Below are 16102 nucleotides of genomic sequence, written 5' to 3'. Positions count from 1 at the left end.
TATAATAAAGCTTGAGGGTTATCATGGCGTGCCACTCCCCGTGTCGTTAGCGAACTCTTAACGACCACAGATGGTCTTCAGCAGCCAAATTGAATGAAATAAAGCTTAATGTCATATAATGACTTCCTTCCCAGAAGAAACTGTTCATTCCTGCTGTGGGTCTTTTAAAAGAAGAACATGATTTGAGGAGCTATGATACAGATCAACTCAAATGTTACTAGGATTCCGACAAGGAAAAAAAATAGATTCAACAAAAATACGCTTTAATACTTAACATCCACGAGACACAACATCATTCCTTTCTCTTTCAACGCGCATTTACCTAGGGAATAGCACTCACCTATCTTAACAATAAAATTGTAACTTAAAATCAGTGACTTGAATGATTTCGCCCACAATAAAAAAAAAAATCGGCCATTTCTAGTCATTTATATTTGATAAAATCAAACTGCTAAAACTAAGCTTAGAATAATTTAATATAGCAAATAAAATGAATTTCATTTTCTGTCAATAGTCTAAGTCAGAAGATGTCGAGTATTTGAGGGAGAAATTAAAGATTGCAGATTAATTCACAGATTGCAAAGAATGTCAAACAAATAAGAAACCTGGTCTTGTAGTGCATCCAAACTTATCAAAAGGCACTACGAAGGGGATCATATGATTGTAGTACAATTTACTCTTATTAATAACTATAGTAGTTTGATTAATCCGAGTATCCGTTGTGATGTTAATTTACTTTAAACGAGAGAGAGAAACCAAAAATTAAAATTATATCATTAATTATTGTAAAGCACGCTTTAATTGAATAAATTAAAAAAATAAAAATAAAAGAAAATTACAATAGTGCCGATATTGCCGACGTATGAATGAACGTTTTAAATGTAGTGAATTTATTTTTTATTTGCTCGATTTCTTTCTTTTATTCTATTTAGGCGAAAAAGATGAAATACGATTTTCAAAGATTTAATAATTATTTATTTCCATTTAATTTATTTAACAAATATGACAATAATAACAACAAAAACGGCAAAAATATTATAAAAAAAAACAATAATTGTAAAAATGCAAAAGGAATAGTAGTATGAAGCGAGAAGATGCACGAAACCCAAAATTTTTATAAATAAGAGTAGAATAGAAACTGGAACCAAAGTAAATAGTTTTGAAGTAGATAGGAAAGCTAGTAAGTCGCTAAAATTGGCCCAAAATTGAAGTAAACTATTAATTGTATATATTCATATATTATATAAGATTTTATTTTTCTGTTGAATTACTTTTATCCTGTTTTGAATATTTTTTTTCTATAATTACATTAGTATGTATTCAATTTTAATTATATTTGATTTATTTCAACGCACGACCAGCTTAAATTGAAATGAAACAAAAACAAATGATAATAAAATGATTTTGTTTATAGATTATGCTTGCGTATTTGTTTTTATTGAGATCTTTGTAGTGGAAAAGTTGACAAGAATCCATGGTGTTTGGTTTAGTAGGCGTTACTTTTAGTTGGGTGACTTATTTTCCAGGCGAGGGTAGGATGAATTTTACAGGAATCTTATCGTAAAAGAAAGATATGTATTTACTTTTTGTTTCCCATTCGCCGAATGTTTTATTTGATTTATTTTCTCTTTAATTTCAGATTGAAACTTGTGTGCATTGCTTTCTTTCAGTTTTCAGTTTCAGTTCAATTTTATCATTATATTATGCTACCTTCAAACTGTAGGTATTTTATATCAGTTTTTCCTAAGTTTTCACAACAAAATATTCACTTTTTCACTTAAAGAAATAAATAATCATCGACTAAAGTTTTCCCTGTTTGTTTTTCGTTCTGATTATAGGTGGAAAATGGTGATCATTTAGAAACAATAACCGTTTCACCGGGAATGCATCAAATGATGATACAAGGACCACCCGGTTCGGAGCCACAAGTTCTGCAGGTACTAAGCATAAAGGATGCAACGGCATTAACGAAAGCCATGGAGGCTATAACGAATAATGTGAAAAGTGAAGAAACAATGATAGAACATTAAGGTAAGAAGCATTTTTGAAAGAAGTTGCCTCATTTATTTTGTTTACAATACTATGCGTCTGAAGTGTAGTGGCCACTTAGGAATATCTGTATCCCTTATGAACCGATCCAGTTCCTATAGTAAACATGCATGTAAAGGGAACACCAGATTACATACTCTCACCAATTTTCATGACAATCGGTCTAGCCGCTCCCGAATAAATCGGGTGTGACAGACAGACACCGTCTCGATTCTAATGTTTTGTTTCACACAAAACCCTACTTCAAAAGATGAGCGCAGTGTATAGAAAGATCGCCCTAACAATGTACTGTGGTTATAGAACCATCTCGGACGAAGCGTCCTATGCAGTAGCCGGAATGATGCCGATCGACATTTTGACCGATGAGATGGCACGTATCTATGATGGACTCGATTCTTCCTCTGATCGGCAAATGAAAAACGCCAAAAGGGAGGAATCCCACACGCTGGAACAGCATACCAGTGTCTTTGGAAGATTACCACCTCCAGGAAAAAAGACGGATAGGCAGACAGTAAACCGATTTTAATAAGGTTTTGTTTTACACAAAACCTTAAAAAAAGGACTTAAAAATTGTACTCTCACAAATGTCTTATTGCCTTTTTATGACATTATCTAGGCTTCTTCAGAATAGGTCTTTTCACGTGAATCAAACTTCAAACTCACCCAGGCGAGATCTGGAAGAGCATACTACTGAAGTGCTTAAATGGACTGCAAGGACGTCAATGGGATGTTAGATCGGTACAATACGACTTGGATGATTAAGGCCTCCGAAATGTGGATACTTCCACCAGTTCTTCACTAATTGATCCCAAAGAAGACTTGATTAAACTCTTGAGTCCAGTTTTCCTTGGTGGGAACCCACAGTATTCCACCTGTGTTAAAAGAATCTATTTTAGTTTTACCTCCCCCCCCCTTCCTATCACGTCAGTTAATTGGAATATAAGCGTGTGCTAGGCATGCAAATTTGTATCTATTGAACGAGTTTTTACTCGCCCCAATGATAATATTTCGTATATTAAATCCCAGCCTCCCGGTTGAGGACTGTACGCACCTGTCGCCCTTGTATGAGATTTTGAATGCTGCCCGGGGAGTACACTTTCTGAACAGATTACACATTCCCAAGTAAGCCCTGTGAGCTGGTAGATACTGACCTCACGGGAACGATCTTGTTTGTTTGTGAGATACTTCCTGGTTCCTGTTTTGATCGAAGCGAAATGTTGGGCCTCTGGAAAGTATCCCTCTCCCTCTTACAGCATTGTGCTTTTGTACTTTGAAAAGCCAAATGGCTGGTGCCAACAGGCACAAATCCAGGGTAGGCCTGTTGTTGACGGTTACTGAAAGACGCGCTATCATGACCTGGAAATCGACATCTAACAAGATCATGACTGCCCGATCGCTGGTCTAAGTTAAAAAGCATCACACCGATGTACGAATAAAAGAGAAGGATAGTTTCTTGAGGAGCAGAATTCAACTAAGGAGAGAAGGTAACATTGGGATTGTGATGGATGATCTAAATGCAAAGATGGGCTCTGACAACACCTTGCTGTCCATGATGGAAGCCTTGATAGCCGTAACAATAACGGTGAAGGGTTTATAGACTTCTCCAACTTTCACCCAACATGGGCGCCATCCTGTTCGAATACAGGGCCTACTACACGATTAGTTAGGTCTCGCCTACTCGGCTATGAACATCCAATCAGATCTGTAACATCACGGCCAGTGGTAGATTTAACAATTGCTACTGAATGTACGCAACAAAAGCGTGCGGACATCTGCCTCGAAAGGTACCATTATCTGATAGTCGATTTCTTTCGCTTACATGCCATACTGATCTTGTCTGCAGGAGAACGGAACATCGGTCCCCCAAATTCAATACGGTTAACGATAACGATAGGCTTCTCATCTACGATGATGAATAATTAAAGAAGTGGAAGGAGTACTTCTGAATTATATAACATCCGGCAAAGTTCTACCTCTTGTGGCTTATCGTCAGGGTAATATGCGGATTGCTGATTGGTTCTTTAAACAAAAGCAAAATTGTGTTTACCACTAATGCACTTAAGCAGAGGAAAGCCGCCGGAATTGATTGTCTCCACACAGAATGGTTCCTTGTAACTCCGTTTCCGCAAAGTCGTCACTTGCACTTACCCATTCGAAGTGAAACTGCCTGACTTGACGGTTTCCCTGGATCATAAACGTAGGCGTGATTGATGCACTATACTCCACATAAAGGTTGGTGGCAAGCGTATATATACAGGGGTTATAAACAACCGGCACCACTACTTCTATATATAAATGCTGTCCCAGAGATGTGATGCGTAGTTAACCTAGCAAATCTTGTAGGTTATATTTGAACGTAGTAGACGCTGTGCTCTACGATGCTTATATCACGCGGGTGATGAAATGTGTGATCTCTTTAACTTTGAAAAAACGCGGATCGTTGACGCTCAGTTAGCGAGAGCGTCTGTGACGAAAGCAGTTGTATTCTGTAACGTCTCGCGAGCGACAGTATTCACAATAATGACAGTATATACAAAACAAGGGAAAACATCATTACGAAGAGGAATAATCGACGAACATTAAAAAAGATTGTGACCAAAAAAATGTTTTCCATGATAAAATTGACACCAGAACTGTACGATAGAAGCCCAACAAAGCTAACATTTACGGAAGGACTAAAATAGCAAAGCCGCTTATAAAAGACGCCAACGCTAAGCTTGAAAATAAGTGACATCACGGGTATAAAATCTAGACATTTCAGAATTGGAACGATCGAAGTTAAGCAGCATCACACCGATGTACGAATAGAAGAGAAAGGTGTTTTCTGTAAGGAATAGAATCCAGCTACGGAAAGATTTCTTGAAGGTAACATTGCGATCATAATGGGTGATCTAAATGCTAAGATGGGCTCTGACAACACCTTGCTGTCCGTCCTGTCATCTGATGGTAGTTTTGTTAACCGTATCTATAACGGTGAAGGGTGTGTATACTTCTCCAACTTTTACCCCGATATGGGCGGTAGGCTGTTCGGGCACATGGCCTGCCTTTAAATTAATTGGGTTTCGTCCACCCGGGCTATGAACACCTAATCAGATCGATCATATCGCGATCATGAGATGTCTTCTGAATGTGCACAATTATCTATTCCTCGAAGATTTGTTTGGGCCTGGTTAATTGTTATTACCAAAATCTTAATTGACGTTACACATATTTTTCCACAAATATAAAGTCCCAGATAACAGAAGTCAAGGGTGTCAGGTTAAAAGTTTAAAAATTACGAGAAAGGGCACCAGGACAACAATTTTACGTAAAGAAAACTGCAATAGACCATAACTACGCGTGGAAGGTTTGCTGAGATTTTCTACACCGATGGTTAAAAAACAGAACAGAGCTTTGGAGAAGTGGGATTTTTCCTTGAGACAATATGCAACGTTCTTTCAGAATGAAGTATATGCGATCCTGGGTGATTGACGAGCCATTAGAGATAGGATGCATCGAGACTGCATAGATAGCCAAACAGTTTTAAGAGCATTGAGTAGCATCTTATTACTTTAAGAATCGTTCAAGAATGTAGAACTCGTTTGAACTGTGTACCTAACTTTAATGCGGTGAAACTACTTTGTGGGCCCAATCCCTATGGCGTACGTCTTATATATTCTAGCAAAAGAGGCTTTAATCTCCCATGTTGGAATTGAAACCAGCAGTTGGAATCTCAGCGGCCGTAGTAAATGCTGTACGTACGGTTTGAGTATTCGGAGGCTAAAGCTCGACCCCGCTATAAACAAATCGGTATCTACGTGGCTGGGGTAAGAAATTGGGTCTACTCGTACCACTTGGCAGCTGCTAATTTAGGAAAGCGCTGTTCACTACCTTTTCTAAATCGAGAAATATTTGGCTCTTCTACGACGAAACCCGAACATGGAAATTTATGGGCTTGAAACGTGCGAATACTTAGAAGATCACAAAGTAGGGTTGTTGTAGGTGTCAGTAGCCGCTCCGAGGAGCTCAATTAGCGCTGTGGTGCGCCGCGTCGTTTTGATGCCAGAAACTGCTAAGACCACGGCTGCTATGGTAAGAGCAAGAGGGCAGTGTTCATCCAGTTCAGATCTTCAGAGCAAGCCCGTAGCATTCACGGGAGGCAGCTCTCCTACTCTGTAGCTAGAAATCTTACTAACCTCTTTAAAGAATGGTGTACCTATTGTCCGTAGCTTGGATCTAGCTAGCTCTGGGCAACCGCAAAGGAAGTGCCTAAGAGTTTCTCCCCCTTCTTCGAAGTTTCAGCAATGCGAGTGGTAGGATATGACGAGTTTGACGGCATGATCACCTATAGGCTAGTGCAGGCTACCGTAATCTTATATGCATTTGCACACATTTGGCACAAGAGCTCTTACGATGGGGTCTTATTATAGGCGGGCTAAATCCTCCATGAATTGGCGCATGTGGTGAGCCCCCGCCATCTGAGGGCGTAGAGCAAATTAACAGTTAACAGTTGGCAACGGGACACATAATTGTTTCCACCGAGGAACCGCCAAGAGCGGAGCCCCGCTTGGCCAACCCGCTCATTCTCATATATATTTTCCTATGATGGGAACTCAGAGGCGGGTGACAATGAGCGTACCGTCCAAATTATAAAGCGCATTCCTGCACTGCCCACCAATACAAGGCCTTATTCACCGTTTGGCTGTCGGTCAAAATGGCTGTTACGCTTGGGGCTCAGTTCATGCCCCAACCATCGACAGGCTTCCAGTATCGCCGGATTATCGGATTACATGGAATACACTGGCAAATCGTGAGAGAACGTACGACTGGGCTACATTGTATTCGACGAAAATTCATGCATCGGCTCTACCGACCATCTTTGATCCGTCGGTGAAGAGTACTGTGCCATAGTCTTGGAACACGCCGCTGGTTCTCTTCTTTGCCCTGATTACGTTTTTCGTGGTTTACATGAGTAGTTGTCGAGTTGACTTAACACTACAGATTGATTTTATGACTATAATCAGAGCCCCACTGTAACAAGCAGCAACGGTTGAGCATTATTATCGGTGGATACAACACATACGTAAATCTCTAATTAACTAAGGAGTACAGCACCCGAGTTGAAACACAACTCCACGTTTGACGTTTGAAGGTCTCATTTTCAGCTTGGACGTAACCACATCCCCTATGAAGGTCCCACTAAGGGTTGATCCCTTAGCTATTAGGTTGTTGCAAATGAAATGGCCATTTTTGCACTAAAATTTGAAACGACTGTAAAACTTACAAACATTTATTTATTTAATCAAAATAGGTGCCAGTCGATTCAAAACACTTCTCCCAGCGAGATTCAAAAGCATTTATACCAGTTTCGTTGAAGTTCAACTGTCGGGTGTTGATAAATTCGTCGAAGGCAATTTTGACAGCCTCTTCGTTCTTAAATTGTTTTTTCCGCCAAAAAATGATCCAAATGCTTAAAAAAGTGGTAGTCGGTTGGCGAAATGACCGGTGAATATGGTGGATGAGGCAGAGTTTCATACTGCAATTCGTTCAACTTTTAAACCGTTGTTCTGGAAACATGAGGTCCTGCATTGTCGTGAAGGAGTATCACACCATCCCTGTTGACCAATCTCGGCCGTTGAATACTCAATTTTTGGTGCATTTCCTCGAGTTGGGCACAGTATTTCTGTGCAATTATCGTTTGTCCAGGTGCCAAAAAATAATAGTCGATAACTCCAGGTGTAGACCACTAAACAGTCACCAATACCTTCTTCGGATGGAGGCTCGGTTTCGGCATATGCTTCGGTGGCTCATCAGCATCTAGCCATTGTGCTGTTTGGCGACGATTGTCGTATAATATCCACCGTTTATCAAATGTCACTATTCTGTGCGAAAAGGAATCGGTTCTGTTGCGTGTGAGTAGAGAACTGCAAATTTCCAGCGCCATGTTTTGCTCCGTAAGGGCATGCGGAACCCATTTGTCGAGCTTTTTCACCTTTCCAAGTTGTTGCAAATGCCGGAAAACTATCGAATAGTGTACGCCCAGTTTCTCTGCAATGTCCCTCGCAAACTGACGTTTGTCGAATTCGACTAGCAAACGCAGGTCGTCGTTGTCAATCGATGGTCCTGGATGTCCACGTGGCTCACTTTGAAGGTTTACGTCGCCTGATCAGAAATTTTCGAACCGTCGCCGTGTGGTTCGTTCGCTTACCGTAGCAGCTCCAAATGCGCTGTTAATGTTTTTGGTCACCTCCGCCGCTTTATGACCGAGTTTGAACTCATACAGAAAAAAGTATACGTTCTTGGCTCTTTTCCATCCTTTTTTTACTTTCTATTCCCTGTTATCCCAACGATGGTCAAAACTGAAATGACTCCTTTATTAAATGTAGGAGTATTTATACTTCAATATTCAACACCAACAGCGCCAACTGGTGATGGTTTGATACACCAAAATTGCAACTAGCTTCACTTGATTGCCAAAACGGCCATTTCATATGCAACAACCTAATACAACAGAGCTGAAACTACATGGGCCAGAAATTTCGCTGATACATGTCAATTCAGAGGACTATCCCGGTTCCCATAGTACCCGTATACCCCTGGTAAAGTTTCGTTACCAAAGTCACTTCAGATCTGTCTCTGTGCGGACTCTGGTTTGATGGCTGTAATTAAACCTTGAATGATTCAAATTCACTACTGCATGACGGCCAGCAAGTCAAAATGAGTACAGTGTTCCCCGGTACCACCATGTGGAGGTTCTCTTTGACCACTTGGTCTGGCCGACAGGATTGCTGCCCCATTTTCTTGTCGCCACCGCTGAGCAACACTCTTCCCTGGTTGGAAAGTCTACAGCAAAGTTTCTCGTGAAGTTGGGCTTGCGTGTTATCATGGTCATAGAGCTTCACTCTTCAGCATCTGGACTCAACAAACCTGCACAAGGTATTGGTCAATGAGGAGCCTTACCGTAAGATTCTGCATATAATACGCATACCGGGGTTGCGATGACAAAAACGAAACCTTCATACATTCGCTTTTCAATTACCAGCCCTAACTAGAGCCTGGCATGTTTTACTCCCTCTTATATCATAACAGAATCAAAAATGTCCATTCATTGTCTCATAATTCTCATTTTTTAGTGTTAATCATGTAGAAAATAAGCAAATGATTCACCGCATTAAACTGAACTAATTTCTCTATTTTCCCGTTTTATCTAGAATTACTGCATACTCAACAAGCTCAACTATAACAATTAAGCAAAAAATCAACCCAAAAATAAACAGAAATCTATTATCTAGTCATCACATACTTTCTACATACGATGCGATACTCTACATTACTACGTTTAAGCTGCATTCAACATTTGAAAGAGAAAAACAAAACATTAATCTAAAATCTACAGTTAGGAGTTGACGATGATATTTATGTAATTTCAGGGTTATTTTAACTAAATCAAGGAAATGAAACGAAAATTCCAAATTAACTTCAGAAAAGTTTAAAAGCCAAGCCAAAAACAAACCAAAGAAAATATGGAAATTTCGAAATGAGAAACAAAAACTATATATATACATATATGAGATATATTTAACAATAAGTTTTTTCGGAGAGAATCGTGAAAGGGAAACTTTAATATCAAAGCATGTAATTCTTAAAGTTTTGTAAATATGTATGTACCTGAGATTTTATTTCAAATTAAAAGAAGTAAAAAAAGAAAAAAACAGAAAAAATAAGATCGCGATCTCGCAAGCTAAAGTGAATACGATTCCAGATGAAAGCTAAATTAAAAATATGATTGAAAATGAGATGCATAAACTAAAACCGTACGATCTACTGTATTTGCATAAGAGGAAATCAACATTGTTTATTTTGGAAGTTCTCTAGCTTAAAGAAAATTGAATTCATTCTTAATGTGCGCGTGTTTAAAGAATTTTCTAGTTAATTTTTTTCGATTTTTTTTGTTCTCCATTCGGCTTCGAGAAAATCAACAATATAAAAAGATGAACAAAAAAAAAAAAGATTCACCAATAAATGATATTTTGCATGTAAGACTACGATTAAGGGAAGAAACCAATATACTGATCTGTGAGAAGGCTGAATATACTCAGCGTATTTGAGTCTATTTATTTTTTATATTTATTCCATTATTTATTTTTCAAGTAATCTTAGTTTCTACTTGTTTGAGTCAAAAGATAGATATTTATTATGAAGCCCAAGAAATTTTATTTATTTGTAAAATCTAGCAAAAGTAATATTTACTAACACAACCACCGTATTGAATGCGGTAATGTAGAGTGTAATGAATGCTTTGATGAGTTTACTTTTTAGTAAATTGAGGTGATTGTGCGAAATGGATATGGATAAATTTGCAAATGGACAAGGGATCTTCTCGTTAAAATAGATTCAACTCAGTCCGTTTCTGTTTCAAGTTGCTCTCACGCCGTACAACTTCTATGATCACTGCGAAGATCAGTTCCGTCAATGAAAGCATTTTACTCTAAAGGGTGGAGAATCTAACTTCATCACTCAACGAAATTCTAAAGATCGCTAAGCAACGACAACGTTCAATAATATTTCGACATAATAATTGCTTTTCCAATCAGTGGAAGTTTCCGATCGAGTTAAAGTCCTTTGTTCTTTGCTTATTTGATATCCAATCTAGTCAAAACGATTTGAATCGTATACATTCCACTCGAAATTATTTATTTCATTTCTAAAAGGATCTACAGCATCTACAATATGATTCTAGTGCAATTGAACTTACATATTAATATTTTTTTAAACAAACTCGACTACCCTATAACTGATTTATTCCACTGACTATAAGATAAGGACATTTAATGATAATTAATATGAAGATTTAGTATAAAAATTGGTAAGATGACGAGTATAATGTTAAAAAAATGGACTATCTGGTGATAACGAAATTTTACAGAACATTTCGAATTAGGGAATACATTCAAAAACACAATTAATACCGAACCAAAGTCGACATCATACCCTGCAGTGTTATACTGGATAACAAATTAAATGTTCAATCCTTCCTTTACAATTACCCAACACAATGAAAATGCATCCCCTCTAAAAAAAACAATACCAAACGAAACAATATGTCGTTATTTGTAACCATTAATTGGAAGTTGCATAAACCCATATTGCATCCGAATTACATTTGGAACATTTCCAATAAACTACTCAAAGATCAAATACCAAAGCACACAGTGTTACTACCAGTAAATCGTCTTAATCGATTAAATCTACTTTGATAAGTTGACGACCATTTTGAAAATGTGACAAAAACGAAATGAATTTAAGAAAATAAATACAAAAAAAACTAAACTAAATATCTGTGTAAAAAAAAATATCTTCCGTTTTTTATTCATCGTACTTATTACCACGTAAATATAGAAACCATAAAAAAAAACAAAACAAAAATTGTGAAAATGAAATAAAGACGATTGAATAGACAGAGAATCCGATGTTGAAAAAAAAAGTGAATAGATAAATTCTTTTAAATGATAATGTCATGTGGTTGTAGATGATAATTATCCCCACAATTAGATAAATTTTATTTATTTATAATTGAATTTAATGGAGATAAATGTGTAAAACAAGAAAATAAGAGGGAAAATGAAAATAATTGTAAATCTTCTCTTTTAATAAACGTAATGATAAATGTAGATTGAATGATTTTAATTTTGAAAGCACTGCTTTTTAGCAGCATTTAATAGTAGACAGACTGTCCCAAATGTGCTGCTATACCCGAGGATCTGTAGCGGTATCGGTCTTGCGAAATTGACAACATCTTTTTTGCCTTGTTCAGGGACAATCTGACGAGGAAATGCATTTAGTAATATGCCAAAATTCATTCGTTTTCTCCCGTCCTAACACTCTTCAGTCTTCCCCAATTCGCTACTTTCAATTTACCCATTCCCATCCCTACATTCCAATTTCAATTTTCAACTTAAACATGTCAAGCCGTGCACTACAGGATAGACTGACGCGGAATATAGCTCCCTGAGGTCAACCTATCCCTTTTAGAGGGTGAGCTCTCTCTCCTCTAGAGCGATGCTTGGCTTTTCAGGTGCCAAGCCTCTCGTCTACCAAGACCGCTAGTGAGTGGTGATAGCCACACCCTGTACGAGGTGACCCTACTATTAACAAAATGCTACGAATCTAGACCGGGGAGTCGAAAAATACCTCCCCTAATCCAGGGTGTCATGCGAAATGTGCCCATTGGATAGTTTGCAGTCGGGGTTCCTGGTCGTCTCAGTGAATAAGTTAGACGTTACCATGCTGCGGTGGACCTCCTACCCCATACTTATGACAATCAAAATAAAAAAAACTGCAACCAAACAAGCGAGACCCCGTACCACAGACAAATTGGTTAACCAGGCGGAGGCACATCTCCGAAATACTGAGAGCCAGGTGATTACAACTAAGAAGGGAGAAGTTGGGACGTCAAGCAGTGGATCCAAGGTCGACATTGGTATACTGCGAGGACAACAACCAACAAACACCGCTGCTCAAAAAGCAGGGACTTGCAAAAATACGTCTGAGATAAATAATCAGACGTCAGGAAGGAGACAGGTCTCAGTGGCGCAGGTGCTAAGTGGTACCTGCGTTGCCTGAAGGAAGGCCTGAAACCAGAATAGGCACTTAAGAATAGATAGACAGACCTAATCCACCTTTATCGGAGCCAAGAAAGCGGGAAGCAGCAAAGATTCGCCCGCATGAAGGGAATGTTCCCAAAAAATCCAAACCTAAACCCAAGTGAACGGTGAATTATAATTAAATCACTTTGATTTGAGGACTTCCTTCTTTTCCTCTCCTCCTTAACCCCGCAAAACTCGATCAAATAAGGGACAAATTCCAAAATAATGACCTGAGGATGTTAAGGTTGGATGGGAACTTCAGATTCCGCGTCTCAATAAACATCTGAGGCAGGAGAAGCCTGGATCTTCTCTCTCGATCGCGGCACTCGAGTCCGGAGATTTATGGCTCCACACGCGCGGTCGAGCCGTCGTTTTTTTTATTTTTGTTTTCAGATTTTAGCTCGTTAGGCTTGCACGAATCCCCATGTTTATGTGGATCCGGTGCGGTATAGCCACGTGAATTTTGTATAATGGCATGTGAGGGATCGTAACGCTCACATTCCCGAGCCTGGTTAGCACAGAGGCGTGCAAGTACGTGTAGACCGAGCGCTCCGATGGAGGTTCAGTATTTGTGGGCGGACCTTCACGGTCAATTTCGTCAACTTTTTAGGTGTTTTAGTAGCTCTTCCTTCTAAATCATCCTCGATCACTCATGATGGACGTTTCCCTTTAGTTCATTATGGATCCGGAGCATATTATATTCCATTGTTTGAGATTCGCGATTGAAATAGGAAGGTTTAACAACGCCCTCAACGCAGTTATCGGACCTCATAATTTCGTGGAGGAGATGCTGACGTCCGAAACAAATTGGAGTGCAATAAACCCGACAATAACTGCGATACGGGAAAAACTGCAGAAACTGGATATGGGTGATTTTAGTGGCTGATAATCCCACACACTGCTGCAACCTGGCTCAGCAGCATCTTTTTAAGGTTTCCACCTATCAAAAAAAGTAGACAGCATGACTAACTGGTCGAGCGAAATGAAAAGAGGAGTGTTAATTATCATCACATGAAACCTGCGCCAAGGACACTCCCAGTGCATCCGTTTCTTCAAATCGCATTACATACATTTGTCGTAGGGAACACCTTATTTTTCGCACTTCTAGCGTTTATTGTGAGTAACTCGGCACCATAGTATCATCTATTGTCGCCGTTCGCATTGTTTGCCACGTTTCTCCTAGCTTCTCGCCACCAGATGTCATTGAGAATTATATTACCTCTGTGCTGAGCATGTTGTTTTCTCCCATCTTAGCTTTGTTCACCTGCGCACTCCAATTTTTCGGCTAAAGGTGCCGTGATTTTAATATTACAAATCATTACTTGCTCCCTCCTTGTACTGCTTTTGTGTGTGTTGTGCTTTTAAGTGCATCGTCATAGTGCTTGTCGTTGCCATGCTGTTTGGCCCAATATTACTACCATAAAGGGGCAAGTCTTAAGAGGCTACACGAGTTGCTTTTCTATATCCACTTTGCATCGATGGCTATCTAGATTACTTCATCTCACCGACGAATACATCTGTGGTTTTGTATCATCTTTTTAGATTAGACCTTTTCTCCATGTCGATGAAGCTTGACATCCGAGTAAAGACATCCCTAAATTTCCGTATAAAACCATCCGCTAATCATTTCTAAGAAAGGACAGCCGATGGGGATTTGTTCTTCCTTGGTTCCTTCATTGTGACTGCTTTGGCACCAACGGGAATTGGCTTTGATATCGAGGAACCCTGAGTCCCTTTTCCTGTTTTTTTTTTGTGGCTTCAGAGACTATCGGAGGCAGCTTCCTGGAGGTATTGGCCCTGCCGGGCTAGGATCACTTTCTGTTTGCATCTTCCTTGGAGTCCAAGCATTTGGCACATCTCAAGTGCATTTCCAACGCCTCCTTGACAAGGGCCTAATTCTCAGCGTTGAAAAGTGTAAATTTCTCCAGCAGCAGGTAAAATTTCCAGACCATTCTAACACCCCTGACAAGGCAAGCAGCAAGGGATCGCAGGCTTCCCGCTGCCAAAGACAGTCAAAGACCTTAGAAGGTTCTTGCGCACCCCGGCATTCGGAGAACGAATTTGCGAACAAGGATGTGAATTCTTGGGCGAGAGAGTGCATCGCATGGCAAAAGTGGAAGGTCGCTAGGCATGCAAGGAAAGCAATAGGTGTATTCCCAAAATCGACAAAGCGTTTTCACACCATTTACCTCGACATGGTAGGCTCTTTGCGAGACTCGCATGGCTACAAGTATTGCCTTACGATTATTGAACGGTTTACCAGGTGGCCCGAGGTAATATCGCTTTGGTGTTCCCGCCGTAATCATCACAGACCAGCGAATGCAATTCGAATCTACTCTCCTCTCGGAGTTTGGAAAGCTCTTGAGATTCATACGCCAGCGGAGAATCGCATATCACTCCAGTCCAATGGAATACTAAAACGTTGCGCCTACTACGGGCCGGCTCAAATTGAAGCCGGCTTTCCCATTTCGCCACGTGCAGTCTGCAGCCAGCGGTCCACAGCCTTAGTCTGCAACCACATTCTGGTGACGCCTGTTGCCACCCGGAAGCAGCTGCAGCCATCATACGAGCACATGTTCAGTCTGGACGTCGGTGCAATTCCAAGGCAATCTGCTTGGACGGGTTGAAGCCTTCCTTCCAGGAAGCAGAGGAAACTAAAAGATTAACCTAAAAATGAAACCTTGTATAAATAAATTGCATTAAGTGATTTCCACACGCCCCTACTATCGGACAACTGACTGGCTAGTCGCTGACAAATATTCCTGGCCGTCCATAACGCCCATTAACCAGGTCGTTAATTCTCGGGCCAGTGAGTGGATTGTATGCTAGAAATGCAACGTCACTAGGCATGTTAAAAGGAAATAAGTGTATATCCTAAGGGCTTCCACACTGTATATCTCGAAATTGTAGTCCCTTTGCGCGGTTTAAGTATTATCTCACGGTCATTGACCGGTTTACATGGCGGCCTGAGGCAATTCCTCTGAAGGACGTTACAACACATGACTGCTGGCTTATTTGGAGAGCGGATTCCGCGCTTTGATGTTCCAGTCATAATAATCACAGACCAGGGAATGCAGTTCGAATTTGATCTATTTTCGGAGCTCGGAAAGCATCTCGATTTCAAACGTCCTCGGACAATTATATACCATCCGCAGCTCAATAATTCCAAAGTGTCGTCAACCATGGAGCATGTTTTCCAATTTTTTATTTTTTGATTCTAGTTGGAATTAAGATAAAAAACAAACCCACCTTTCCCCTTATGATGGTTTAAGGATTGCTATCGTAGCGTTGGGCGAGAAAAATCAGCTCTCTCTGAAAGTTTTGAAGTACGCGTACCTGAACTTCAGCGTTTAGATGTTATGTTCAATTGACCGCAGGCTTTGGAATTTTATGATCTCGGGAGTGCGTTGACGATTATGAATTGCAGA

The 16102-nt window shown here is 39.8% G+C and overlaps 1 protein-coding gene across 2 annotated transcripts in view; it reads left to right on the top strand.

Annotated features, from left to right (window-relative positions):
- LOC119653465 (DNA-binding protein Ewg) overlaps positions 1–11699 on the top strand; it is a 40810-nt gene extending 29111 nt beyond the window's left edge. The window contains exons 8-9 of one of the 2 annotated variants that reach the window (XM_038058081.1): positions 1839–2031; positions 9240–11699. In XM_038058081.1, the coding sequence (XP_037914009.1) occupies positions 1839–2030 (192 nt within the window). In that variant the 3' untranslated portion in view covers position 2031; positions 9240–11699. Of the gene's footprint in view, positions 1–514; positions 1576–1838; positions 2032–9239 lie in introns of those variants that run through there. The other variant, XM_038058082.1, reaches the window with a different exon arrangement.
- The last annotated feature ends 4403 nt before the right edge of the window (positions 11700–16102 follow it).

The sequence above is a fragment of the Hermetia illucens genome, chromosome 4 (genome assembly GCF_905115235.1).
Source record: "Hermetia illucens chromosome 4, iHerIll2.2.curated.20191125, whole genome shotgun sequence".
Classification (NCBI taxonomy): domain Eukaryota; kingdom Metazoa; phylum Arthropoda; class Insecta; order Diptera; family Stratiomyidae; genus Hermetia; species Hermetia illucens.
Note: the sequence above shows the minus strand (reverse complement) of the source record. Positions and strands in the feature narration are given on the sequence as shown.